The sequence below is a fragment of the Girardinichthys multiradiatus genome, chromosome Y (genome assembly GCF_021462225.1).
Source record: "Girardinichthys multiradiatus isolate DD_20200921_A chromosome Y, DD_fGirMul_XY1, whole genome shotgun sequence".
NCBI lineage: Eukaryota > Metazoa > Chordata > Actinopteri > Cyprinodontiformes > Goodeidae > Girardinichthys > Girardinichthys multiradiatus.
The window spans coordinates 19143035-19170224 of NC_061818.1; the positions used below are offsets into that span (position 1 = coordinate 19143035).

Below are 27190 nucleotides of genomic sequence, written 5' to 3' on the forward strand. Positions count from 1 at the left end.
TTGCTTCATACGTTTTCGGTATAAATGGTTTGTGACAGCGTAGACAATAAACATTTATCATTGCAGACGCCAATAAGAAAAGTACCTTGCAAAATTATTATTATTATTAAATTAACTTCAATTTTTTTAATTTTGTCACAGTAAAATTGCAAACTTCAATGGATTTTATTTGAATTTATTTGACAGACCAACCACAAATGAAGCATCATTGTGATGCAAAGGGAAAACAGTGCATAGTTTTGTGTGGCATATTTTTGTGTTCAGCCTCTTTATTTTGATACCTCTTATGTCTGCAATTAATTCTCTCAGACGTACAGTAAAAATACATCTGTATGAGCCAAATACATAGCAATTCTGCAAGAAAACTTGAATTCTGCAAGACTTTAGACTAAGGGTGAAGTTCACCATCCAACAGACCACTGTCCCAAAGCATACAACGGAATTTTTATACCAAAACATAATAATGTCGTAGAAGGGCCCACTTAAAGCCCAGATCTAAATCAATTTGGAATTATGACAGGACCTTAAAATGTATTAGTTAGATGTTCTTCCTCAAGCCTAGCTAAGCATGAGCTTTATTACAAAGAAGAATAGGCAAAAATGTAAGCGGTCTAGAAGTGCAACAACTGGTAGAGATATGCCCAAAATACTTAGATCTTTCTTAGAGAAAAAGGTGGTCCCCGCACAGTATTGACTCTGATGGGCTGAATGCAACTGCACGCTAAACGTTTCCGATGTAGTATTCGTAAAAATTTAAATCGGTGTCTTTTCAACTTTAAAATATGCTATAGACCAATTGTATTGGTCTATCACATAAGGTCCCTATAAAATATATTGATAGTTAGTTGTAACATAACAGAATTAGAGAAGCTGAGGAGGTATGAATATTTTTGCAAGGCACTCTACATGAATGACCAGTTGCAATTTGTAAACGTTTATAAAAAAGCATATCTGCGTGTTCAAACGAGCACTTTAATGAATCCTTTCAATGGTGTATGCGTTTCCCTCCGTGTTCTCTGTCCTCGCATGTCCGCATGTGCACATGTTTGCGCCTGCGTGCATTCTGGTCTGTTGGCCTGCGTCCTGTGTTGTGGTTGTGTGCGTGTGCGTTTCTGTCCCGTATGTGTGCGTGTGTATGTGTGTGTATGTGTTCCAGGAGAGCCAGTGGGTTGGACAGCGTTTCTCTCCTAATCAAGGATACAATAGAAGGGGAGATGCTGATGATCGACAACCTCTCCGGCTCCGTCTTCCTCCATTACTCCTCTCCGCCTGTCTGCAAAGACTGCAAGGGCCACCCGCAAGAGGTACCACCCTGGACACACATAAACCCTGTTTAGTATACGTACAACACCCTGGACAAGGCTGTGCAAGAAAATATGAAAGGCTTAATATGTTCAAAGCTGAACAGAAGCAAAAAAAAAAAAATGTCCTCACACCTCATACGCAGACTGCTCAGTAAGAAACAACACAACCAGTTTAAAAAACATTAAAGCACCTTTAATGAAATTACTTGCAGAAAAGATTAGGCCTTGCAAGACATCTACAGGCTGATAGAGCAAGCGTAATGCTTTTACATCATATCTGTGGTTCTCAAACTGTGCTACTTTTACTAATGAGGGTAACCGAGGCTCACTGTAGAAATATTCTTGGTGATAGTCAAAAACATGATTGTTCAAGCACACTGGAATCCCAGCTTTAACTGTAAACTAATGAAAAAGTGTACTGGACAGTATTATAGAAACCCCTTTGAAAACTTGATTGACCAAAAATAAAGCATGTTTGCAACCAGTGCCTCCAAAAACACATGACTTTACAGGCCTTGCACCGTGGCTCCTAGTAAAAATGGCCTAAAATACTAGAAAACTGAACAGTGTTTTAAAATAAAAGTGACAAAACAAGCATATTTTACCAGTTTTTCATGTTAAACAACAGAATGACAAAAATGGTGCAAGGAAAAAAACCTCTATTTGTTTTTGTCATTAGACCTCAACAGGCATGAAAATGTCCTAGTTATCATTTAAAATTAAGACATATTACAATTATATTTTTCTTTGTTCTCAACCTAAAAGAAGAACTAAAATTCCATTTTTATGAACCATAAAATAAAGAAATATATGTTATATGAGGTATTTTTTATTCTTGTTACATTTTCTTTTTTTTCCCACAAATCATGTACAATAGAAAAAGGTGCTCTGGTCACATTTGCAAAATGATGTCATGTGGAACTAGCAAGCCACATCTCCCTGTTTTTCCCTACTGTAAAACATGGTGATGGCAGTATCATGCTGTGGGGATGTTTCTCTTTAGTAGGGAGAACCATGTTGGACAAGGTTTATGGAAAGAAGGATGAAGGACACTCACCCTAAACATAAGCCAGGGCTGCAATTAAATTATTTAGGTCATGTGGGCCAGATTAAAGACCCATCCAAAAAATTATATTGTGGTCAATGAAATATGGAACACTGTAATAATCACAGCACATGTATCCAATCTGTATTTAAAAATGTGCACAGTTCAAGCAACAACACAGGGCTGAAAGAACAAGTAGCTTGAACTTCATGCACCTGGTGAAGAACGCTACAATGAGCAAATGTTACACTTTAAAATGTTGAGAACCACCATCTAGAGAGATGCAGGTGAATCTGAAGTCTTCTTTCTTCAGTGCTGGCTGTGGTTTTTCAGGCAGACAACTGCACTTCAGCACACAACAGAAGGACTGGATCTTCGCAGTTCTTGAGTATACTTCCAATACAATTGCTTTAGTGTTTGCTTGAAATAAAAATAGTCTTAGCAGCTTTTGTGTAATCAAATGCTATGTTGTTAGGGAAGCAGAATTTGAAATGACAAAATTTTATTACAGAAACAAAAGACAAAATCATTGTTCTTTTAGTTGCATTTCATTGATATAAAACACGAAACCTAAATACTGTAAATCTGCTGGGTATGCAAATTTGGGATGTTCTGCACCTACTTTTTATGTGTAGCTAGGAAAATTTAAACAGCTTTATTAGATGCTTTCTCATGTTAGCGCCAGGAGCAAAATGACCAAACATTAACTTTAAGTTGTTAGTATTACATTTGAGCATTAATAAAGAATAAGCAAAAATGTAACACCTAAATATCAGCCCTCATAGATACGTTACTGTATCTGCCAAATATGGATAGTTTTGCCAGCTGCCAGAATTCAGAGTGTAATGGACTAGTGTGTAGTAAGCATCAATTTCAGCTGCATCAGAAACCCAGACTGACAATTCTGATGCTCCTTCATTACTACTAGAAACCCATATAACAGACATTTACATTCATGAACGCAAATATATGCAGTAACTCAAATCAGTGTGTATGTAGATACTCAGGAGATGCATTTTGCTTGTACTATCATGAAAATACCGCGATAAAACCATCTTGCATGCTGGTTTAGTGGATTAATGAGGCCCCGTTGCACGACACCACAAATGCACCCATGCCTCATGCTGTATGCCTTGCAGGAGAGCATGCACTGGCCACCCACAGTCTCCTTGATTTTATATTCCAAGGTGTCTTGTTAACAGGAAAGTCTTGCATTCAACATTCACTAAGAAACATACTGTCCTGTGCGAGTGTTGTCTATCACAGTGACAAAGTGGCAGTGGGTCAGCTCAGAGGAGGAAGTAACTGGATCTACACCTCCTCACCTGTCAGCTTCGCTTCAGCCTGTCTGCAACTGCTGTCAGACCATCAATCTTCCTCTCTCTTTTTTACATGTTTCCTCTCCTCTATGAGCACTTCCACTACTTTTGCTATGTATGTTTGGTCTCTGACTTACTATCTGATCCAGAATAGCTCTGCTTCAGTTTGCCGTGAACATTAACTTGCATACGATGCATTGCTAAAGTATTCATACCCCTTGAATGTTCATAGTTTATCAGATTAAAACAACAAACTTGATTCTGTGTGATGTAAAAAGTCTGAAATGGTTGACAAGCATTTGTAGTTTGCTCCCTTTACTCTGACTCCCCTTGATAAAATATTGTGCTAAAATTCGTTTGAAAAGTCCTACTTAGTTAATAGACTTCACCTGTGTAAGTTTATCTCACTATAAATACAACTATTCTGTGTAGGCCTTAGAGGTTTTTGGGAGAATATTAGTGAACAAACATCATCATGAAGACCAAGGAACACAGCAGATAGGTCAGGCATAAAGTGGTGAAGGCATATAAATCAGGTTAAGGTTAGAAAACTATATTGCAATCATTGACATATTTCAGAAAGCATCGTCCAATACTTCATCTGAAAAAAGGTACTGCATACCTACCAACACCTCTTAAGCCGACAAGCTATATAAGGGCAGCTTAAAGCAGAAGCATCAAGAGGGTTTGGTTAGGAGGCTTAGTGTTGGGTGGAAGAAAATTCATTCCAGTTCTCAAAATATTTTTGAAGTTAAAATCACTCACTCACTAATCACTGATCAGAAAAGCTGCGAGCATGCCCATGCCCATGGGAACTATGGAGTGCTGCAGAGATCTAAAGTTCAGGTGAGAAAATCAGTCAACAGGACAACTACTAGTAGTGCAATCCACAAATCTGGCCCTTTTGGAAGATGATAAGAAGAAACCAATAATTGAAAAAAAGGCTATTAACAATCCTGTAGATTGCACAAACCATCTAGGGACCAGCAAACATATCAATGAAGGTGCTATGGTCAGATGGAACTAAAATTAACCTTCATGGTCTACTTGCAAATGCAAAATGTGGTGATAAATCAACATTGCACATTACGCTTAACCCACCACCCCCACAATGAAACATGGTAGTGGCAGCATAGTGCTGTTGGGATGCTTTCTTCTGCAGGGACATCGCAGCTGAATCAGAGTTTTTTACACGACATCCTGAAAACCTGTTAGTGGCTACAAAGACTTAAGACCTTGGTGGAGGTTCACCCTCCAACAAACAACAATCCTAAACATCCATTTTAGATCAAAGCATATGCAGACCTAAGCCAACTGAAAATAGTTGGCAAGTCTGAACTGATGGTTAAAGATGCCCTCCATGCAAAGCAAGTTTAAGCTAGTTAAGACTGGCAAAGATTTCACTCTCTGAATGTGGAAAGCTGGTACAAACATACCAAAATGACTTGCCAAGACTTTGTAGAACCACCAGCGAAAGGTGGTTCTACAAAGTATTGACCCAGGAAGCAGCGTCCAAATGCCGACATTTTCACTTCCCGTCATCCAGGACTTCGTTTGTTGGTGTATTGCATTAATCCTGATGAATACATTTAACTTAATGGCTGTAACTCCAGCAAGAGGTGCAAATATCAAGAGCTATGAACACTTTTGCAAAACACATGTATTTTTGAGGTGACACAAAGCCCCACGAGAAATCTGGGCTGAATATTGTTAGAAGAGAATAATTCATCATGTTACTCTGTAAAGAGCCCTTGAGATGACCTGAAAGTGACAGTTCAACCTTTACCATTCATTTAGCCTCATGTAGTGACCTTATGCTTCCTTTAGACCAGCATCCTTCTATATTGGCTTCATTTGTAATCATAGCAGTGCATTTCTCATAAATGCTGTTGTATAATCTGTTGTGTGTTGTAAGAAATTATCTTCTGACTACTACCCTGCAGGGTTAAGCATATTGATACAGCAAACAGTATGTGTTGGCTAGTATGACTCATGTGCTTTAGTCACGAGAGACACATTTATTTTCCTTTTCAGTCCATTCTGTGAATAGAACAATGCTGTTTCCTCCCTCTGCTTGTACTGAAGTGATTACTTCAGTTTGCTGTTCCCTATCTTGTTAGTAAAGACAGCAATATTTCTGTTGTAGCAAAGTTTCCCTCTGCCCATTGTACTTCTGGGTTCTCCCCGAAGGCACAGCGAGAACATGGACGCTGTAGTTTCAGTTACGTGTCGATAAAAACACATGCTAATGACTTGCAAGGGTCCTGTTGGGGCCATTTAGTGCTTAACTATGAGGCACAAGTCACAGATATAGTTGTGGCTACTACATGAAACAAAACAGTACAGATGTAAAGTGTTTCTTTGAGCTAATGAGGCGCTTTGATGTGCTTGTTGTCTTTGCTTTGCTTCATTACATTTCTGTCTCTCTTTGGGGACCTGTGGCAGTGGTGATTAACTGGCACATATCAGCAGTGAATCTTGCTTTATGAGCCGCTTTAGTCACGCGTTAATAATGGCTAAGCAGCCTCGCTCCATTGAATTTCACTTGGCCCACTTTAAGTACCTCGATTAATATTTATTGCTATACCTCCATAATAATTATTGCTAGAATGCCCAGACAGCATTTCCAGAAATCCAGCTTCGCTTGTTTGAAATATTGCTGAGAAAGACTGAGTAACAATAGGTAAAAGCATATAAGCTGATTTGCATGATCTTTGAATAAAGAAATGTGGTTCAAAGAGTTTGAAAAAGCTTTAATATCATTTTATAAAACTGAAAACATGGTGGTTTCACTGCGATGATTACAAAGTACTGCTTGAAATGTCTCACCGTTCTCTCTTTGCAGACTTGTCAACAGCTATGGCATCTCATTTCAGCTTGGTTGAGGTTTTTTATGTCGTGTCTATGCAACTTATGCTGGTTTATTAGAGCTAATGAATAAACAAATAAATAAGGCTGATCATGTTTGTTTAATACTTACATGCAGAAAAATTAACTACATTGAGGCTCTCCAGTGGTGCTACAAATGGTCATGATGAGCACTGGAGATTGTGTTCTTGCAGGATGTTGGAACCAATCACTCTTTCTTCTTTCATTGGCTTTTAAAGGCATCAGTAAGTGAAATAAACTCTTTGCAGCAGATCAGAATGGCAGAGATTGAGCAGGCATCATTGAAGTCGGTGCAACTCTCGGATAAGTCCTCGTCTCCTGCTCTCCCTGATGAATTGAGCCTGGACGAACATACCAGCTATCTGTTGCTGATGCAAGAAGGGAAGGTGAGTTTGAACTGATGGAGATGAAGGAAAAGATTCAATTCAATACACCTCTCAATGAAGCAAAGAAAAGTAATTGCAAAGTTTTAGAAAAAAAAATATATATATATATATCATAAGGGTGTACTCAGCAGATGCAAATATGACAAAATCCCTGAAAAAATAGTTTGTGCAAGACAAATCATTTGTAAAAACCCTCTGTGGGATCAAAAATGTTTGCTTCAAATCTAAAACTTGTTTTCAAGCCTTCTAGAAATTATGATTTTCCAATTACACCTAAAAGAAAAAAACATTGTTCATGACAGAAATAAAATAAGTAGATTTTATACCTGCTTAAGGTTGTTTTTTTAAAGATACATTTATTCTGACTGTGGTTAAAAAACTGACTGTTAACATATATCATTATAGAGAGAGAGAGGGAAGAGAGAGTTATAAATTAGAATATGCAACTCCAGTTGCAGCCTTTTTTCATTTAATGGTTTTTTGTGATTTCTTGGACATTAATAATTCTGTAGTTTACCTCAGTAAAGGTAAACCTTAATAAACCTTAATAAGGTCATAAAGCCAGAAAGGTTTTCTGCATCTTGTTGGGGTGGGGGCGTTCCAACCAGTTTCCTTATCTGTCACTGTTACTACAAAAGACAAAAAAAAGGGCCCATGTCAATCTGAATATCTGAGTGATCCGAGTTTATTTCGATAGTGCCAATTCACAATACTTGTCTCAAGCAATCGAATCATACAGATTTCAAGTCAGGTACATACATTCAGAAAGGACCGATGGAACTGGCTACAAACTAACTTAATACATCTACTTTGCTTTGTTTTGTTTCTACGACTATCCTGTTGGCTCAATAGTGATATTTTTTCTTTAAAAATTGTGTTCCAAGGGCCTCTTTATCTCTTGCTTTGTATGTATGAGGACAAATATCTTTCTTTGAGGAGCCCACAGTCTCTAACCACCACAGATCATCTCATGAATAAATCCTTGCACCATATTTCCTTAGTCATGGCCCTGTTCGGTTTCTCATGCGTGTTTTCTTTGGGTGTATTCAACCAGGAAAGTCCTTCGGTCCACTGTGTGGCTGACTTACACATTTGATGAGAAATTCAGGTAGACAGTGAGTGCTTTTGCTTTAAGATATCAAAACATCTGCTATATATTGGAGTATTTTCTGTGTATTACAAGGGATTTTAGTAAAATTATTTGCGATTGGAGTAGTTTTTTTGTGTCATTTTGGGGGATTTTAGCTAACTTGTTGATTAGAAGAGCACATTTATCAGCTTTTCTTTGACTTTATTGGAGTTGAAGGGTAATTTTAAGCTCACCACCTTAATAGTGGGATGGGCACTGTGATGCTGCAACACACAATGTTGCTTCCGTCATGCAAAGCTGCCACTCATAAATGTTTCTACTACCAGGTCTTTCTGGGTAGACCAAAGGAAAAACCTGCCTTCAAAAGAAAAGCCATAGATTTCAAAGGTAAAACCTGGCATAGACAAAACAAAAGCTGTATCTTGCAGTGTCATTATTGTATTAACAGGATTTCTAGTCCACCAATTAGTGTTAATCAGAAAGATAGTAGCTTTGCACAATTGGTAGCTACACTGTGTGGTGTAGCAATAACCTGTTCCCATTCCTACTGCTTTAGTCCTGATTGCAAATGTTAACAATTGAAACTATTAAGAAACATAAAATCTCTACAGACGCTTTTAGGTGTATTCACACCAGGAAAGTCATTTGGTCCGCTTGTTTGGTCCGGACCAATACGAACTTTATTTTTTTCATTTGGTGTGGTTTGTTTTCACATTGTACTTTTTGCAATGTGAACGATTAATTGTAAACAAAGCCACGCGGGTGACGATCATTGTTGCATTGGACAGAAATGACGGCGGCGGGACCGAGCACAGACCCAGAAATTTAGAAAACATCTGTAGACGTGCTGCGTGCAGCACCTCTGTTCTGCTATTTATGCCGTTATTACAGCTGCAATATTATTGTGAGACTGAAGAGGCAGCTCATTCAACACAGACTGTGAGACGTTCCAGGTTATAATTTTGAAACCGTCGGAGAATCGTGCTGAACGCCCGCGTTTTTTCTACGTGCATTGTCCCACAACAGCCAGTAGCGTTGCTAAGCAACACACAGCTTGTCAGGTATGATTACCTTACAACACACACACCTTTGCTACAGCTACGGTGGCTTTTATGACCAAAGAGATGTACGCTTTGTTGTAGTTGGTTCGGGGCCGGTTTGTATTCAGACCATAAGCGAACCGCACCAGAGTCCGTTTGGAAGCGGACCCGAGACCACCTCAAAAAGTAGGTCTCGGTTCGCTTGAGTGTATTCACACCTGCACAAAAAGGTTCGACCAAGGGGGGAGACAAGCTCTGATCCGTTTAAAGCGGACCAAAAGTGGCAAGTGTGAATACACCCTTTGACTTAGTCTCACCGTGAAGAAATTATCTGTTATACTTCACCTTTTTCAGTGTTACCCCTCTGGGTAATTACACCTGTCCTGTGCCCCCACTTCAGCCCAACTATCTCTGTCCCTTAGTCATTTTTCTTTGTAATGTTGTAAATATGAATCTGAGAATATTATTTAATATAAAATACTAATATTTAATATTAATATTTTATATTTTACCAAATAATATTCCGGTCTGTTAAGGATTGTCCTGTGAATACCAGCCCCATTACGGCGATGGTTATTAGGACAGAATAGAAAGGTGTGAGACGAGCTCAGGCATTATTGAACAACATAAACTCTGCACATAAATGGAATGAAGTTCACACAATTTCTTAAAATACAAGAATTTATTAACAAAAATAGTCAACTCAAAGTCAAACCATATTTCAATCAACAAACTCTTTACTATGCTAAAACAATCCAACTAAACTACCAAGCAGAATTAAAGAATAATGAAGACTAATGACTATGTACAATATAAACAAGTTGATTAAAGATGATTAGAAATCATGACCAAAAAGAGTGATGCAACATTACCATGCAATGTTTATGTTTGAGAACCAAGGATTATCTTGAAGAATCTGGAAGTGAAGTTAAGTTAGTTTGGAACTAACTTAGAAAATAATCAGCAACCTTTAGACAACCCTTCACAATGCAAGATCAGATTAATATTATTTTAATAAATAATGTTTTAATAATGATCTGCTGAATAAAACCAACCTCCTGGACGACTAATTCTCAACGGTGTCTAATTAACTGCCTTTATTTATTAAAATAATATTTGGAGAAATATTATTGGGATTTTGTAAAAAGAGGCCAAATCTTTCTGGAGAAATGGGGCTTAATGGTGTTTACTTAGTTATCAACTCTAGCAAATGATGTTCAGGGACTATTATTCACTAGCTTGAAAACTAACCACCTTTCGATTGACTAGCCTTGAATGCTAGCACACGTGTTCTTACCGCTGGCCTGTTGGGCTAACAAAGAAGCTAGCTAAAGTGCTAAGCTAGAGATAGCTTAGCGCCAGAATCAACACATACCTTTAAAATACCAGGGTTAAAATGCATAAGCGCTGACAGCGCGTTATGAGCAATGTTCTGTTAAAACCACCCTTTGAATAAAGTTTATCTTAGCTTAAAACATACAAAGAACACGAACCGGCCTGTGTGCTACAGGTAGCATGCTAGCACCAAGATAGCCGAGTTCCACAAAACAAACTTCATAACATGAAAACGTTTAGATCATTTCATCCTAAACCAATCTGTTAATCTAATCTGCCCAAAACCCAGCCTCTGAACCTGTTAGGGAATGTTGTCCAAGGGCGAAGTTTTGAAGAAGATATCCTCGTGAACAAAGAGTTAGCTTCCCGCTAACTTCTTCAGTTTCTTCCGTCCGAAGGTGCGTTCATTCTGTGAACAAAGGTTAGCTTCCGCTAACTTCCTCAGTTTCTCCCGATCAGAAGGTGACCAGCTGTTCGATACCGTAAACACTGTTGCGGCCGGAGTCCTTTCCTCCAGACTCGGCCTTGTCGAAATAAAGAAGAACAGCTTCTTCGCACCGGCTTCTCCTCGGAACAACCGTTGATTCTGTGGGGGCCTTGTTAGGTTTAAACACCAAACACTTTCAACAATTCTGCAACAAAGAAAGACACAGAGAAGTGGTAGTTCATTTTAAACCTGCAGGTGAGAGTGTCTCAGATGCTGCTCAATTACAATCCTCAAACACACAATCCTGAAGACAGCCTCTGCTTCCCTCTGCATTTATATTGATAGGTTACAAAATGCTCCAACCACTAAAAGGGAGGGATGCACACTCATAAGATTGGATACAGCTGCACCGACAGAATGTTCTAGAACATCCTGTCTCTATCTTGCAGCTCTTGTACATATAAGATATAATCACTCTGAACAGCAAGCTTCACTTCTATTAAAGTTAAAACATATATAATCATTAATTAACCCTAACATTTCCTCCTCTTTATAAATGTTTTAAACACTTGATACATCAATCATTAACCTTTTCTTCTCAGATTTTCAGTTAAGACATCATGGTGTGTTTATCTGTACATGTCATTAAAAAAGTAGCAGGAGGTCTTTAAGTTTACTGTATACAACTAATTGTCGTCAGGGTCAAGATACAGATCAGGGAAATGCAGAGAAGTCTCTTCTTCTTCCTGTCATCATCATCATCATCACTGGCTCCTTCTGTCTCCTCAGGTCTCAGGAGGGCATACATCTCTGACATTTCTGTTTTGACTGGCTGAATAGCAGATTATTATGCGAGTGCACAAAGCTCTTATACACGGAATACAGCAACTCCACACAATGTGAGAATAGCTGCAAAGCTGCTATTGACATAAGATAGACAACACTAATTGTTTATATTTACCAACATTTCTCCAAACCCATCCCACATTGTGTGTCAACTCCAGAATGATCTTTCATTTTGCTGTTAAGTGACCTAAGGCCTCCAGGGCCTTGGTGAGGCTCCCATCAGCTGCGGTGTTATTTGGACTAAATGTACAACCATTGAGCCCAAATATTGAACATACTCCACCCTTTTTTTCAGCTAAGAGCATATCGACAGCAATTCTATTTTGGAAAGCCATTAAAGAGGTAGCTGACAATTGTTCATGGATGGCTGAGAATCCTTCTTCAGTTTTATTTCCTAGTCGTTGCACATTGTAATGGATTGTAATTTATTCTGTCAACATTTTATTTATTGTGCACCACCAGCATATGGTGGATTCAAAACCTGCTGCTACTTGATCTGCTAACTTATATTCATCAGGAACTCCTCTTGGTATTCTATGCTATCTATATAAGTAGGGTCGTCTTTACTCCATCCTGATCTTTTTTCTCTATTTTTCCAGGTGTGTGGAAATATGCTGGCTACTGTACCAACAAACTGCTACTGAGAGTGAATAACAGACACGGGAAATATTAGGACAACTGATGCACACAATCCAAGTGTGTTGTAGTGCAACCTGTCATACAGTTTATCGTTCCCACCACCACCACCAGATGTCGCTGCCGTGCTTTAGGTTTAAAAGCTGACACCTACTGCTATGATGGAGTGACATTGATCTTTATTGAGTCTGCTTATGTTTGATCCCACACCTGTTCGGTTTATACAGGAAAAATTTCCTGGAGCAACCTTATTTGAAAACATCGGTTTTTGTTTTTCGGCGGTAGTCAAAGGATAAATCTTATCCCACATAGTACAGTTTGTCGAGGGTCTTGTGCTGTTCATTACTTCTACTAGGCATTTTTCTGTCAACGTTGAGGGAACCACTTGTAGCAGGGGTCTGGCTCCCATGCATACTACACAATCTGTTTTGCTGCCTGGGCAGCCTGTTCTGCCATTAAAAGCCAGTTGTTATCTATTTTAGATATTCCTGTAGATATTTTGAACCAGTCATCTGGGGTTACTGGTTCTGTCTTGAACTCCACTAATAGTTTTAGCCCCATATGCCATTGTTTTGTTTTGTTTTCAGGTGTGGCTGCATCATGCCGTATTACCGCAAGTGGCTCAGTAATGTTTTTAACGCATATTTGAATCTGCCAGTAATATTGGCCTTGGCTAGAATCTACATATGGTGCCGCCACAAAGTCTGTACATCCCGTGTTGTTGGGGGAGATTACAGTCAAGGTTAGACCTCCTTCATCTTTTATCAGGGTCAATTGTCTTCTCCATTTAATTGCTGGACCTGTGGACCAATCAGACCAGTCCTGTCCTGTTTCTGCTACTAAGTATTTCCAACTCCACCATTGCACATCTCCATAGGTCAAATACCACTCCCACTTCTTATACAATGCGGCATGTTTGTTTGCGCCATCACGTGCTGTTCCAAGCGTTCCCCAGGGTATTTTACTGTAGTGGTTTTTTGTATTGGTACACATAGTTTTGTGGTTCTGATGCCTACATCATTTGGGCAGGAATTAACATTTATTTGTCTTTTACTCAAATCTTTTCTTTTCTTAAAAACGTTCCCATAGTAAAATAGCTCCTACAATTACCACTGAGATTATTCCAGCTACTAGCACTATTTTCTTGTGTGTGGGGGTGTACATCTTACTTATAGATTGGAACCTTTCCTAAGCACCTTTAAACAGAGTTGTGGAGATCTTCACCGGTTTGAGACAATTGTAAACTATAATTACAATTCCCTTTGTAGCCGGACTTTTCTCTGTAGGTTTGTTGAAAAGTCACAATGCTACAGCAGATACCACAATGCTATGACCACAACACAAATTATGATGGTTAGAATATACACTGCTATTAAGAAACTTATTTAGTCATGTTCTATTATTCTTTTACAATGTGTCAGATGGATCCATGAGTTTCTTTCTGCAATCTTAATTGCAGTTCCAGTGGTCAACAACACCTGATAGGGACCTTCCCACTTAGTCTGAAGTTCCCTTGTGCATTGTGTTTAGCACAGATCAAACATGTTCTACAAAAATTTTTTTGAATAAGAGTTAAATCCATATGTTGTGTATATTTTGTTCACTAATCCTACCATTCCTCCTCTCGAGACATGAGAAACTCCATGACTCGATATTGCTGCCCATTTGTATAGGTTTTTTGGTAGGATAGGTTTATTTTCTGGTCAGGTGTATATCCCTTCTTTAAGTTGAGCTCCCTTTTTTAGCCATTTTTGTATTTCATTTTTGGGGTGATTGTTGTTGCATTTCCAGTAACGTTTCATCTTTTAGTTTCCATTGTTACTAGGAGAGACTACTTGGTTGTTGTTCTGCAGCTGCTTTAGCAGTGTTTTATCAGCAAAGGCGTTGCCTTTAGTCACAGTGTCTGTTCCTGTGGTGTGTGCTGCACATTTGCATATTGCAAGCTTTTTTGGCAGTTGGACTGCTTGCAATAGCTCTGTTAATAGTGCTGCATGTGTTACAGGTTTTCCAGTGGAGGTAATCATACCCCTATTTTTCCAATGTTGTGCAAAAGTATGCGTTGTTGCATATGCATACTGGCTATCAGTGTATATTGTTGCACTTTTTCCTGTCATTAATTTGCATGCTTCAGTTAAGGCTACTAACTCAGCAGCTTGCGCTGAGTAGTGTGAAGGGAGTGCTTCTGCTTTTAGTACTTTATTAAGAGTCACTACAGCATATCCGGTTTTTGTTTTACCTTTCTCATCTTTTTTGGAAGACCCGTCTACAAATAATGTTTCTCCATCTGTCAGAGGGGTATCTTTTAAGTCTTTTCGGCTTTTTGCTATTTCTTCAGATAATGTTGGTTTAGTTCTTATTAAAAATAAAAAATAAAAACTCACTCATGATGAACACAAAAAATGAAGGGCATATTATATCTTATAATCTTAGTTTGTTTTACCCATTTTATAGATACAACATACAGTTTCAGTCAGCTTTGTATTTATTCAAGTAACTAAAGTTTGTTTCAATTAACTCAAGTTTTCTCTATTTCAGTCCAGTCCAGTAATTCTGTTAAGGTTAATTTAATCTTATGTTAAGTTTGAGTCTAATTCAATCATTTTGAACTGACTGGAAAAAGTCTAAACATCTGTTAAAATCTTTTTGTTTTACTATAGAGAACTGACCTAATATTATTATGGTAATGTTGAGGACTCTAATTTTTACATAACATGAAACAGACATTTATTTCACAAAAACAGAAAGTCAAACACAGACATTTGGCCACATGAAAGTTTAAATAACCTGTTTGTAAAAGAATTAGGAAAAATTGAAGACAGATCTATGAACTTTCCTATAGTTATCAGTATTTTTAATACAGGTAGAACCTTTGCTATCTTTATATGATTTTTCGGAAAAGATTCTGGAAACCTTATTAAGATATAAATTTGGCAAAGATCATCAGACCATCAGACCTTTATTAGCGCTTTTAATGTCCCTCAAAGATGCATTACAATGAAATCAGTCATTCCCATTCACACACATTCACACACTACTTACTTATTTCTCTGTCAGAGTAATTTTTATTTGCAAAGATTTGAACATAATTTGACTTCTATTATTCTTAAAATGCACATTGTTTCCTCATAACCCCTTTTGTTTCCACAAGGTCTGTTTTGAACGCTTCAATCTTTTTTTTTTTATTCACCAAGAATCAATAAGGTGGTCTTAGTGGGGTCCACCTTAAAGGTGTTGTCTGTTGGGTGTCATGTTATCATTGTCAGGTCAGTGAGGTTCATAAGTCAGTCAGAACTTGGTCATTTGTTCTGTGCACATAATGTTTCATAGATCCAGCCTATGATTAATCAGCAAAACTTCCACCTATAGGAGAAAAAATGATTGTTAATGAATGAGCTGCATTTCCTAGGAACACTGTCTTCCTCCTGGATGAGCATCACCTGTTGAAAAACTTTCATCATTGTTTGTTTCACATATTCACTCACATCTTTATATATATACAGTAGGTGAAGTTGTTAGTATCTCATGTAGACTGACATATACTGTTGCATTTGGAGAAGATCTCAGATTAAATAAACTTAGTTAGAGCTTCAATCCAGGTTCATTTTATGTCTGCAGACTTTAGCCAATTTTTCTTTTCTTTCTTTTTTTTTTTATACATAAAGAGCAAGATTCAAAACATTTTCAAAAGGCAGATTGTGGCAGAATGTAAACAAAACTGCTTATTGATTGACAAAATAACATTCAAGCACACAATCACCATATTAAAAGGCTCTACTTCTAGAGAATCACTAAACTTCTGGGGTCCGGTTTTGGCCCGCGGACCTTGAGTTTGACACATGCAGGGGTAGAGTTACAATTTTTTTATCAGACCTTTTCAAGCAGAGACAGGCTTCTGCTGTTTGCAGAAGTTTATCTTTTGTTTTCAGGCAGCTGCAATCTCTTTGTCAAGGTCGTTTCACAGAGCTGAAATTTAACCTTTCTCTCAAGAGGGAAAAATCAAGAATGCACGACAATCTGAGCAAATATGGAATTGATTTCCCTGTAAAATGAAATCTTTTGCATTTTATCATGATATTGTTGGTATATAACACCATAGAATGATTTTTTAAAGCACTGTTTCCTCACTAATGCTTGCCTACAAAATCTTTTACTCTCAGATTACTTCTTTATAAAAACAACTCCTAGTCATTTGTTCACTGGGTTGTCCAGTTGGAGCAGTTTTCCATGTTGTACCACATTGTCACCTCCTCTTTGTAACTTCTTTTACAACGTTCTCTAAACCACCTCGTAGTCTTTATAATTTGGGCTACCTTGGTATTCCTAAACTGGATGGGTGGCAGTCCGCCCCCCCCTTTATTTGTTTCAGTTAGCGGATTTTTTTTTCTGTGCTTTTCTTAAGGCCTCAGTATTATGGCTGTCAGTTAAAAGCTGCTCTTATTGTTGTCTTTTAATTAAACTTTTTGTTTTAATCTGTTTATCAACTGTGTGCACTCAGGGACTGAAAAGTCCCCTTTGAAATTATAATCTGGCAAGGTTTTTTATTGTCTCTTGAATCTTTTAAATGCATAATCTCCAGTTTAAGATCCCCGTGTAGTTTTAGGATTTCAGTGATAATTAAGTTACCTGAAAATCCGTATTTTATGCCATCGTGTACATATTTCTGTTAAATCAGAGCTTTTTCTCTGTTCTTCCCCATTGTTCTTTGTTATTTTTCTCTTTTTAGTTTTCATTATTGCTAATTTTAGATCCCCTTGTAATTTTAAGACTCCTTTGTATCTAATTTGCCCAAAAACCCATGTTTTTTATTTTTATTCCATCTATGACAGATCATACCTGCTCCTTTTACATAGTTCTCCATAAACTTTACCTCCCCTTCAAAGTCATTAGTTTACTTTGTTTCTCTTTACTTTGCCCCTTTCCCATTTTGAACTAGATTTAGATCCATATGTTTTTAATAACCTGTGTATTCTAAATATGGATTTATGTATTTGAAAAACAGGATGGTGATCAAAGAAGTCAGTTGTGGTAAAATCCACTTCAACCCTGTTCAGGTGGGATTTTCTTGCCTCCAAGCATCCACAAAGGCTCACCATTTACTATCTGTTTTCAGTTTTATGATGAAAAGTAAGGACCTAATGGTCATTACGATTCCATTCACTCTTCCACAACAGTTTTTCAGTCACACTTTTTGTACGCGTTTTACTCTTACTGTAATTAACTTTCAACAAAAACATAACAGAGGACTCCGCCGTCCTGTGTAGAGTTTTAATTAGTCATTCAACTAAGGGAGTCTACCCCTCCTGCGGAATTTAACTGTCATTTTAGTTCAACAGAGGACTCCGCCGTCCTGTGTAGAGGTTTAATTAGTCTATATAGGGAGTCTACCCTCCTGCGGAATTTAACTGTCTATTTTAGTTCACCTGATAGTGTCTAGAATTGTCAGGGTTTCTCTATACTGTACTATTTTAGGTCATTTGCATTTCATCACTCATTCCTTTTAAATGAAAGACCTACTCACTGGTTCTCTGTGTCCTCGGAGTACCGTCAGCTGTCAGACCCCAGCCTGTCAGGGAGGGACCAGTCCCGGAAAGGGTATTAGTACTGTGGCCACAGATTTGTCTGGAATCTCACTCACCCACTGGGATCGTCAAGCGTCTGGTCTCCGGCTCGAAGGACCATTTATGTTAGGTTTAAACACCAAACACTTTCACAATTCTGCACAAAGAAAGACACAGAGAAGTTAGTTCATTTTAACCTGCAGGTGAGAGTGTCTCAGAGGCTGCTCAATTACAATCCTCCAAACACACTCTGAAGACAGCCTCTGCTCCCTCTGCATTTTATTGATAAGAGATAAGAGAAAAAACGCCCTGGTTACAAAATGCTCCAACCACTAAAAGGGAGGATGCACACTCATAAGATTGGATACCAGCTGCACCGACAGAATGTTCTAGAACATTCCTTGTACTCTATCTTGCAGCTCTTGTACATATAAGATATAATCACTCTGAACAGCAGCTTCACTTCTATTAAAGTTAAAAACATATATAATCATTAATTAACCTAACAGGCCTCGAAGAGAAAATGTAAGCAACTCTTACACCTTAATTTCCCCGTTCATGAATGAAAATACCGGATACACAGACAGTATTTCATTCTACTTAACTTTTGCATATGATCGGTGATCGGTCCTTGGATCCAGTTGAATTTATGTATTTTTACCAGCAAAAGACATTCAGCGCGCTTTCCCCTCCTATCCGGTTCCTATGGAGAGCCGCGTGGAAGAGAAAGACTTGTGGAAAGGTGGGGCTTTTATTTGGATAATGGCGCCACAGGAAGTCCGCAGTTACCCCCTTTCCTGGCTGTGCTGGAAGAAGGTTAATGCACTTTATTTTGAAAAGTTCCAGGGAAGTATGTACTGGAGTTTTAGTGTTGAAAACCCATGGCTGGTTGGTCCCAACAGTACTGAGGTATTGCTTCTTGGTTCTGGATACCCAGATAAAGGTGCAATCAGAAATCACTGCTGTAAATCTGTTTTTGCTTTTTAGAGAATGACTGGGGCAAGAGCAAAAAAGGGGCAGGCATTAAATGAGAAAATATAAATCATTAAGCATTGCATAGTTTAGAAATCATATGGTTGTCAATGGAGTCCCCATGTTATGCACATATCATTTTGATCTCTTTCCGGAGACACATTATGTTCTCATTCTACTTCTGGAGGATGGAAAGGATGTCTATATATAATTATTACACCTTACTAAAATACAGAGTTTCAGGTTAATCTGCAGTAAATTATTGAAAATCGATATGCTGTCCTCTGATGGGACGGAAACAGAACCGAACTTCTCCTTGAGCTACTTCTAATGCAAAAGCAAAGGTGGACTTCTGTATTACAAGGATAGAATGAATTCATATGAACAAAAATTCAAAGCAATCATCTTAACCCCTTTATACTTAAGATTATTTACAATTATAGAAAAAATTATTATTTGTGTTCTTCCTGTAAAGCAAATGCCAAGTTAAGTAGAGATTGGCAGTTTGAATATAACCTCTGCAATAGACATAAATTTAGGTATTTAGTTTGCAAATACCAAAATTAGGCATAATCGGGAGGCGATCTGACGGCTAGGTAGTAGCAAACTGTTTCCAGTACAATCCTTGGTATGTGTGAAATATGAATCAACAGTCATTAATGAGATGCATACACCAAACTCACTGCCTTAAGACTAGAAGAGATTTAAGGAAAGTTGTCCTGTTTAAGGGGTTCTCATTTCCAATTCAAGCTGCCTGGTACATTGCCCAGGTAAAACCTCAAACCTCAATCCTTAAAACCTCATCTTCTTATATGGCACCAATCAGTAGCCATCAGATGTTACTTAAGTAGTTACTAAAGTCCACCTATGTGCAATTTAATCAGAGTAATTACAGGGGTTTTGTAAGAGCCAAACATTTGTTGACAAACATCAGGAAGACCAGGGAACACACCATACAGATCAGGGAAAACGTTGTGAAGAAATTTAAAGCAGGACCAGGTTTATAAACAATATCCCAATTTTGGACAAAATTCCCTAATCCTTGAAAATCATATAATCATACATATACAATTATGCTCAGGTACTATTACTCTGAATGACAAAACACAAAATGAGTAAAAATAATTGCATCATTACAAAAGACCAACTTGGGCAGAAGAAACGCATGTTTCTGAATCTCAGGTTTCTAAAACATGAAAACTTTGAAACAAATAATTGCAACAGATACAGTAAACATGTAGCTACCTGGTGGATTTTTGGTTAAAACATGCTTGTTTTTCTTTCAGTGAGGTAGATTAGCCAAAAATTGTACTCAAGTAACCATAGCTTTACTTCAAAATAATATGACTCAAGTTGAAATACAAAGCATGGTGCAGTATAAAATACTTCAAGAAGTAGGTTAATTTCTAAAAAGGTACTTAAGTAAATGTAACAGTAAATGTAACTAGTTATAGTCCATGGGCATACTATTAAACTTGCAAACTTTTCAAATTTTATCAAAAGACAATTTGAAAGCCATGTAATATAGTTTCTTACTTTACAATAATGCACTACTTTGTGTTGGTCTGTCACATAATATCCCAATAAAAAACATTAATGGTTGTGGTAGTAATGTGAAATAATTAAATGTATATGAATATTTGTCCGAGACAGCTTGTAATGAAAACAGTAATTTCCTATGTTATTTATTTCCATCCAGAACAATAACATTAACATGATAATAGCATCTAATAATCATTTCCAACTGTTTGAGTAGCACTTAATGAAAAGCCAGATGATGTGAATCTGAGGACATGTTTAATATCCGCGTAAAGCCTCAGGGAGTTTTCTGTTCTCATTTTCTATAATTTTGGTTCTCAACCAGGAATTGTCACATTGCATGTATAATATTCGGAGATGGACTTGCCCCTTTGGAAAACCATTAGATATTTTGGCCTACCTTTGGGTGCTCTTATTGATCCTTTTAAGCTTTTCTTAAAAGTCAACTAATTTTGTTTGACAATTCTAACATTTAACATATATATGAAATTGTTATATTGAATAATTTTCACATATTTAATTTATACTGTAGTATAGATAACCCTACACATTTTATTAAGAATTTTGCTTCCTTCTCTTTTAGGGAAGGTGCAGCAGTGGCTCACACTCTGAGGAGGCAGGTGATGGAGGAGTAGGCCTCCTAGGAGGTCAACAGACTGAGGAACAAGGTCAGTGCAGGGGGCGTCCCTGCAATGCAGGGTTTCCAGCACAGACAAGAGACAGATACCGTGCAGCAAGAGATGGAAATGCAAACATACCAAACAAAGATGTGCTCACCTCTCTGCCTCCCTGGTCAGTAAAGTCACACAAGTTTATGTTTTGAAGAGAATTATGTATCAATTTTAAGGTGATCAGTCAAATGAAGCAAAGGGTGGTTTGAGGTAAAATTTTGACTTGCTTAACCCTGCATGAGTCCATTGAGAAGATGAGGTATGTAAAACCAAAACACAATTTTAATGATTTGTCATGGCAAGTACAACATTGTTGTGAAGTATTACGTAGAGGGACAGCAAACAGAATTTATAACATTTTCAGACTGAGGACTCGAACAGTTTTAATGTCAATTCCAAATGAAGAGAAGAATACAAAAAGGGTTGTTTGATTAACAGCAGTTGAATGTTGACAGTTTTAAGCAAAAGTCTAAAAATGCTAAAATAGACAAGGGATAGAAGTAGGGTTAAGTATTATGAATACATAAATAGGATTAAATTTGAAGGAATTAGTAAACACAAACAAAAATCTAAATTAAATCAAAGTCCAAAACCATTAGCAATGTTTCCCCTTTTTTAGCATCACATAATCTATGATAACTTAAAGCTTAACTGCAGGCCTACTAGCTACAAGCCTCTAGTGTTGGAAAGACTTAATAATTTGCTCCTGGCTACCAGTTGCAAGCTTTGTACTTATCTCGCTTTCTGGATAGCCGTTAAAATAATAAAATTTAAATATATAACTAAAGCAGATTAATTAGTCAGATAAAATACAGGATTTATGAAAAAGAAAGTCTAGAAATTATTATTTGTGGTTCTCTTCTGAAGGTGGGATTTCCAGCGTCAGCAACAAGGAAAGAGGCAAAAGAGATGAGGAAAAGGGAGCCAGTGGCATTTCTTCCCTCTTCAATCTGCCTGCTGAGTTTTTTCACTCAGCAGGAGCAACCATTCCGGTACCTTCCCGCAGTAGGAGCCTGCGTTTGTCAAGAGGCCTCAGGCTGACTCCCCAGCCTCTTGGGTCTCATTCCGCTCCCCTGGAGCCCCTCGAAAGATGTTCTGTGCACAGGTAAGTGGAGGAAGGTTACAAACTAAATAAAAAGTGAAAGAATAGCACAAGGGGAGCTGAATATAAATATAATTGTGAGGTTTTGTAGGTTATCAGAATCCTAAAAGAAATTAATGTAAGCAGTTGCACCTTTCATTAGAGAAAAAACATAGGTTGGTACATTTACTTTTCTTTTCCACTTCATTATCTGTTCTTTTCTTAGTACCCATCCCACAGTGACTCATCCATTGCCACTGGGAGCTCCGAAGGTAGCCTTCAGACAACCCTGGAAGAAGGACTGAGCTTCAGCATTTCCCCACCGCAGAACCTGCCAATCCCAACAGCTTCCTTATCACCCATGTGCCCTATCTCACAGCCGGAAGATAGAATTACTATTTCTTCTCCAGTTCAGGCCCTTAAGCCAAGGGCAAATCCTCAATCTGCTGTTACCCTTCTTGCCACCAGGGGTCACCAACGAAGCCAGAGCAGTGGACGGGGAAGCACAAGCCCTGGGTACAATCGTGATGACTCCATTGACCCCTCAGATGAAGACTTGGGCATAGGCATTTGCTCATCTATTGGTGGTTGTGGCTCTAGCCAAACAGGCAACATTGAACACTTATCAGAGGCACTGAGCAGCGTGTCACTGACATCCCTTTTGCCACCTAGCACCATCCTATGCCCTGGAGGGCAAATGAAGAAGTGCAACAGCACAGGTAGCCTTGACAAAGGGGTCTACTGCTCTCTTCCCGGTGCAGGGAGGGCCGCAGGAAATTATGGGCCTGGAGCTAATGGACCCCCAGGGTTTTTTGGCCAACCCTGGACAGGAGTATTAGGTGATAGCAGAGGAGGAGAAGGAACTGGGGTAATAGAAGATACAGAGCACAGTTTGAAAGCAAAGAGCTCAAGCCAAATGACAGTAGGGTCTTGTCGAAAAAAAAGATGAATCCTACTGTTTAGTCTTTTTTGTCTTTCCATTACTTGGAACTAAACCCACTGCTGTTCCTCTTATTCTCTCTGCTTCACCAGTGAGACAGAGGTCTGATGAAACATGATGCCCTGCATTTCAACACCAAACCCTCATCTTGCCCTCTCAACCTCTTTATATACATTTTTGACAAGTCCTGTGTGTGCTATTTAGGGGAGTGGTCTTGGTTATGGTTAATGTGTGCCAAATTGGCTTATAGAGTCAATGCCCAGGGGCACAGGAGTAGCCTCTCTACTGTCTTAGGAGATGTCGTCCTACATGATCCGAAGGAACATTGTGTTCACACTGAAAACAACTAAGTTTGTTTATGACAGGAAGTCAATTGAGGTAGAGGCTAAGGAGCTAAAACTAAAAATCCAACAGCAATGGAATTACTCTGAAGCAGTTTCCTCCTCTCTCTAACGTGTAAAGTTTTTGGGGGTTGATAATAAGGAAAATGGAAGGAAACCCAACTATCCATTTCTAGACAGAGACTTGTGTCTCTAAGACAGGGCTAAATTTGAGGTTGTGTAGGACCTACGTATTGGGTTAGAATATATCAAGATAGAAAGAAGACTAGAAAAGGAGTGAGCAGATGCAATATCCATCTTTCCTGGCAAACCTTCTGCTTAGATCTGAGTTAAATGTGAGGAGGAAGCCGAGTTCAATGTAGTTTGCTCCCAGTCTTTGTTTGAGCGTCCGAGCACTGCCTCAGGTATCCAGGCATGAATTAAATCATTCTCATCACTGGCTGTACCACATCTCAGTGTATTTGAAACCTGAATATAGGTACTGACATTGCGTGTCTGTCAACCTGGTCATCATTGGAGGAAAATGGAAATAAACTGAGGGACGGAGGAGGCATAACTGCATGGAGTGATTCGTGAAATTGGTTATTTTTCATTTTATCTCCAGCATCTCTCACTCAAAAAGATGGAAAATAAGTGTGAAAGAGAGGTGGAGTGAAAGGAACTCTAAATCCTGTCAGCAAGCACATAAGTGCGTGCATGGAAACTTTTTGTGCACTGAAATGCAGCTCAAAGTGCACTTCTTTTGACTGCACTCTTTCTCTCCCTCTTCAAGGATTCTAAATGAAAGGAAACTGTTGCACAGAACCTCGACTGCATGATGGGATTGCATTTAACCATGATTTTTTTTTATCTATATACAGATGTGAATTAAGATTTCAATGTTGGGTGATAACCGTATGATTCCTATTCCACTATTTTTGTAGACAAGAGAATAGGCACGTTTGCATATTGCCATTAGTTTGTCCTTATTGAATCCCTGCAGTGTCTTTGACTTGTCTAAGACTTTCGTCTGCCAGTGGCTTCCAATTTTGTAAAATTTTTTTAAGTGAGGAGAGTGCGTAAAACAACAAAGCAAAAAATTTCAAAGAAACTTTTGCGCTGAAGTGATTGTTTCTTGCACATTTCTCTATGGGAATACTTGCTCCTCAAGGACTTCTGGGAGGTTTGTGTTTAGTTTCCCATGAGTCGAAGTGCGTGGACAACCAGAAATGGGAACAGCCATATTCACTCAACACTTGTGGATGGTCTAGCTCACAGACATGGCTGCAACATTCTTTGCCCGTAGCCTCATGACTGAAAATCTCTAACAGCATAAACCATCACTAGGAAAGCTTTAATTTTAGAGTTATATCACAACATATCGGTTATGGGCACCCTAGTGCACCTTAAGCATGGTTCTGGGATTGCAATACAGTATGCTAATTTATGACATGATATTTTGATGCACTCATCTTCTCCATCTCATTGTAGCAACCCTTTCCAATTTTATCATTTAATTTTAAACTAATGTGCAAAGCTTTTCCACTTTTAACAAAAATGTATTTTGGTTACTGCCATTTAAATAATTACTCCATCCAAACAGGAGATCCTGAAGCCTGATTTCTAGAGGTAGACTGTTTAAAAAAAAACATAAAAACTAACATTTTAAATTTTTCCAAGAATTAACAAAACATGAAGGTGATGTGAGAAAATAAGAGGGTTCGACCTCATTTATCATGCAAAAAATCACTATGATGACTATGTTTTATCATAAGGAGTTCGATTCCGATGGGTGAGACGGATATACAGGAGTTGGACAATGAAACTGAAACACCTGTCATTTTAGTGTGGAAGGATTCATGGCTAAATTGCACCAGCCTGGTAGCCAGTCTTCATTGATTGCACATTGCACCAGTGAGAGCAGAGTGTGAAGGTTCAATTAGCAGGGTAAGAGCACAGTTTTGCTCAAAATATTGAAATGCACACAACATTATGGGTGACATACCAGAGTTCAAAAGAGGACAAATTGTTGGTGCACGTCTTGCTGGTGCATCTGTGACCAAGACAGCAAGTCTTTGTGATGTATCAAGAGCCACGGTATCCAGGGTAATGTCAGCATACCACCAAGAAGGACGAACCACATCCAGCAGGATTAACTGTGGACGCAAGAGGAAGCTGTCTGAAAGGGATGTTCGGGTGCTAACCCGGATTGTATCCAAAAAACATAAAACCACAGCTGCCCAAATCACGGCAGAATTAAATGTGCACCTCAACCCTCCTGTTTCCACCAGAACTGTCCGTCAGGAGCTCCACAGGGTCAATATACACGGCCGGGCTGCTATAGCCAAACTTTGGTCACTCATGCCAATGCCAAACGTCGGTTTCAATGGTGCAAGGAGCGCAAATCTTGGGCTGTGGACAATGTGAAACATTATTGTTCTCTGATGAGTCCACCTTTACGGTTTTCCCACATCCGGGAGAGTTACGGTGTGGAGAAGCCCCAAAGAAGCGTACCACCCAGACTGTTGCATGCCCAGAGTGAAGCATGGGGGTGGATCAGTGATGGTTTGGGGTGCCATATCATGGCATTCCCTTGGCCCAATACTTGTGCTAGATGGGCGTGTCACTGCCAAGGACTACCGAACCATTCTTGAGGACCATGTGCATCCAATGGTTCAAACATTGTATCCTGAGGCGGTGCCGTGTATCAGGATGACAATGCACCAATACACACAGCAAGACTGGTGAAAGATTGGTTTGATGAACATGAAAGTGAAGTTGAACATCTCCCATGGCCTGCACAGTCACCAGATCTAAATATTATTGAGCCACTTTGGGGTGTTTTGGAGGAGCGAGTTAGGAAACGATTTCCTCCACCAGTATCACGTAGTGACCTGGCCACTATCCTGCAAGAAGAATGGCTTAAAATCCCTCTAACCACTGTGCAGGACTTGTATATGTCATTCCAAGACGAATTGATGCTGTATTGGCCGCAAAAGGAGGCCCTACACCATACTAATAAATTATTGTGGTCTAAAACCAGGTGTTCAGTTTCATTGTCCAACCCCTGTACGTATGTGAGTGTGTGTGTGTGTGCGTGTGTGTGTGCGTGTGTGTGTGTGTTCGCGTGTGTGTGTGCGTGCATGCGTACGTGCATGTCAATAACTTTAGGTAAAGTGATTTGCCTTTTCCTGAAGTGTCCTGTTTGTCAGTGAGGAGGGTACTTGTGGTCTAAGGATGAAAATGAAAAGGCAAAGCAACCAAGGGCTGTTTTAGCTTCAAAGATATATTGTCCTATTATATCTTTTAAGACAAATCATTGTCAATGAACATGGCATCAAAGGTTAAAGCCTGACTACACAGCAATAAATGTTCCATGTGTATGCCCTGAGTAAAGGATGTCAATGTGATTTTTATCTCCTCAGAGCAACAGAATTCATCAGTGTCCTTTTTCGCTTTTATTTGTCTGAAAAATAACACCCAATCGGAAAGTACCTCTGCCCTCTCAGAGACCAATCAAAGAAGAGATGGGCTCCAATTGGACAACTTGAACAAATGAGGTTATTGAACTCAGGTCAGGGGGTAAAAACCACTAGTAATATCCTATACAATAGCTGTAAAGTTGTGCTCAGACATAAAGCAAAGCAGAATTTCACCTGGTCTGACTCACTTTTGAATTTTGAAAGGGTTTTGCACTGTTCCCAAACTCTTTTAGCAGCCAGACAGGAGCTGTAAGACCGCGTTAAATCTTTGTGTGAACAAACCGTGCCTTTATACATTATGCGTGCTACA

General features: G+C 38.7%; 2 protein-coding genes across 2 annotated transcripts in view; both read left to right on the forward strand.

The window, feature by feature from the left end:
* LOC124864946 (voltage-dependent T-type calcium channel subunit alpha-1I-like) overlaps window positions 1-21970 on the forward strand; it is a 142274-nt gene extending 120304 nt beyond the window's left edge. The window contains exons 31-33 of the mRNA XM_047359888.1: window positions 6806-6943; window positions 20970-21178; window positions 21925-21970. Of these exons, the coding sequence (XP_047215844.1) occupies window positions 6806-6943; window positions 20970-21178; window positions 21925-21970 (393 nt within the window). The remainder of the gene's footprint in view (window positions 1-6805; window positions 6944-20969; window positions 21179-21924) is intronic.
* Window positions 21971-22104: 134 nt separating this feature from the next.
* The window catches only part of LOC124864947 (voltage-dependent T-type calcium channel subunit alpha-1I-like), a 58353-nt gene continuing 53267 nt past the window's right edge, over window positions 22105-27190 (forward strand). The window contains 2 exon segments of the mRNA XM_047359889.1: window positions 22105-22162; window positions 22365-23006. Of these exon segments, the coding sequence (XP_047215845.1) occupies window positions 22148-22162; window positions 22365-23006 (657 nt within the window). The 5' untranslated portion in view covers window positions 22105-22147.